This window comes from Aplysia californica, unplaced genomic scaffold, assembly GCF_000002075.1.
Source record: "Aplysia californica isolate F4 #8 unplaced genomic scaffold, AplCal3.0 scaffold00144, whole genome shotgun sequence".
Lineage (NCBI taxonomy): Eukaryota > Metazoa > Mollusca > Gastropoda > Aplysiida > Aplysiidae > Aplysia > Aplysia californica.
The window spans coordinates 66,415-67,807 of NW_004797414.1; the positions used below are offsets into that span (position 1 = coordinate 66,415).

At 36.7% G+C, this 1,393-nt stretch overlaps 1 protein-coding gene across 1 annotated transcript in view; it reads right to left on the minus strand.

Annotated features, from left to right (window-relative positions):
- LOC101861948 (type 1 phosphatidylinositol 4,5-bisphosphate 4-phosphatase) overlaps positions 1-732 on the minus strand; it is a gene marked incomplete at its 3' end in the record, with an annotated part of 17,237 nt that extends 16,505 nt beyond the window's left edge. The window contains 1 exon segment of the mRNA XM_013081740.1: positions 443-732. Within this exon segment, the coding sequence (XP_012937194.1) occupies positions 443-521 (79 nt within the window).
- Positions 733-1,393: the final 661 nt, after the last annotated feature.

Genomic DNA, 1,393 nt, shown 5'->3' on the forward strand with positions numbered 1-1,393 from the left:
CACCCAAAAAAAGAAAAAGAATTAAAATTGTGAACTTTGTACATTTGAACGGCTGGCTAACGATATGTATGTTAATTTCTTGGATCATTCATTTCTACTCAGCTTTATGTTTATTTTATGCAAAGGTTAAATAGGAGCGGAGTTATAGCTCTAGAGAGACATAGTAATACGAGATAATGAAAAATTGCTTAGGAACAAAGAAGGAAACGTCTTTTTGGTAAATCATTTTGGTTCAGGGTTTTTTAAAATTATTATCCATCCATCCATCATCATCATCATCATCATCATCATCATCATCATCATCATCATCATCATCATCATCATCATCATCATCATCATCATCTTCATCATGTTGTCATGGCAATTGTTGGGACCCCATGAGTGACTTTGTTTCCTAAATAAAAAAAAAATAAAATTCCTTAATTAAGAGTCAATGACTTACCACCACTGCCCTGAGCAGTAACCTGTGAGTAGGACGGTGGCGGCGGCACCTCCTTGGTCACATCAACGCCTCCCTCCATCTCCGCGGCTGCTGTGTCTTCTGCGGTGAAGTCTCAACGAAAACGAAAACACTACTTTTAATGTAACGGTATGTTAACCCTGGTCAAACGCAATTACATAGATGGTTTCCTACAGTCCCGAATCTCCAAAGATAACTGAGTTTTGAAAGTTTACAGCTTTAGTTTAATTAAGCGACACTCCCAAAACAAACTCTCTATCTGTCGTTATCTCCTCTAGAGTGACTTGAGAGCTGGGACGAAAGGTTTTGGGAAATCGTTGACAGTCAGCACTGATACTGAAAACTTCAGCCTAGTTTTTAAATATAAATAATCGACTCATCCACATCATTGAAAATAAGAAATTATTCTGTGCCAACCAGTCGAGATTCAGAAGAAAAAGGCAAACACACGATCAGTTATTGAGATCTACTCATGAACTGGATAAATGTAGAACTTTTGGCAGCAGTTTTCTTGGATCTAGAAAAGGCTTACGATCTACTATGGAAACAAGGAACCCTTGAACAACTTATGAAAATGGAGATAACTGGCAATATGAATAATAATATTAACGACTTATTTCTTTATGAAAGGACATTACAGGTTAAAGTTGGAGGCGTATTATCTGAAACAAAAAAGAAATGCCGTCGAAAACCCCCCACAAAAACATGCCACTTTACAAGTTGAAAGTGATTTAAAACATGGGTCTCTACATCTTTCTTTCCACTCCTTACACAAGAGGATGTCGGTAAAAGGATGTGACCGTCTACAAAAAGAAAAAAATGCAATAGTCGAGTTTATACATCATATTTCCACTCCTTAGACCACGAGGAGATTGGTCTTATAGATGTAACTCAATAGAATGATCAAACACAAAATGAGAATAGACATAATAT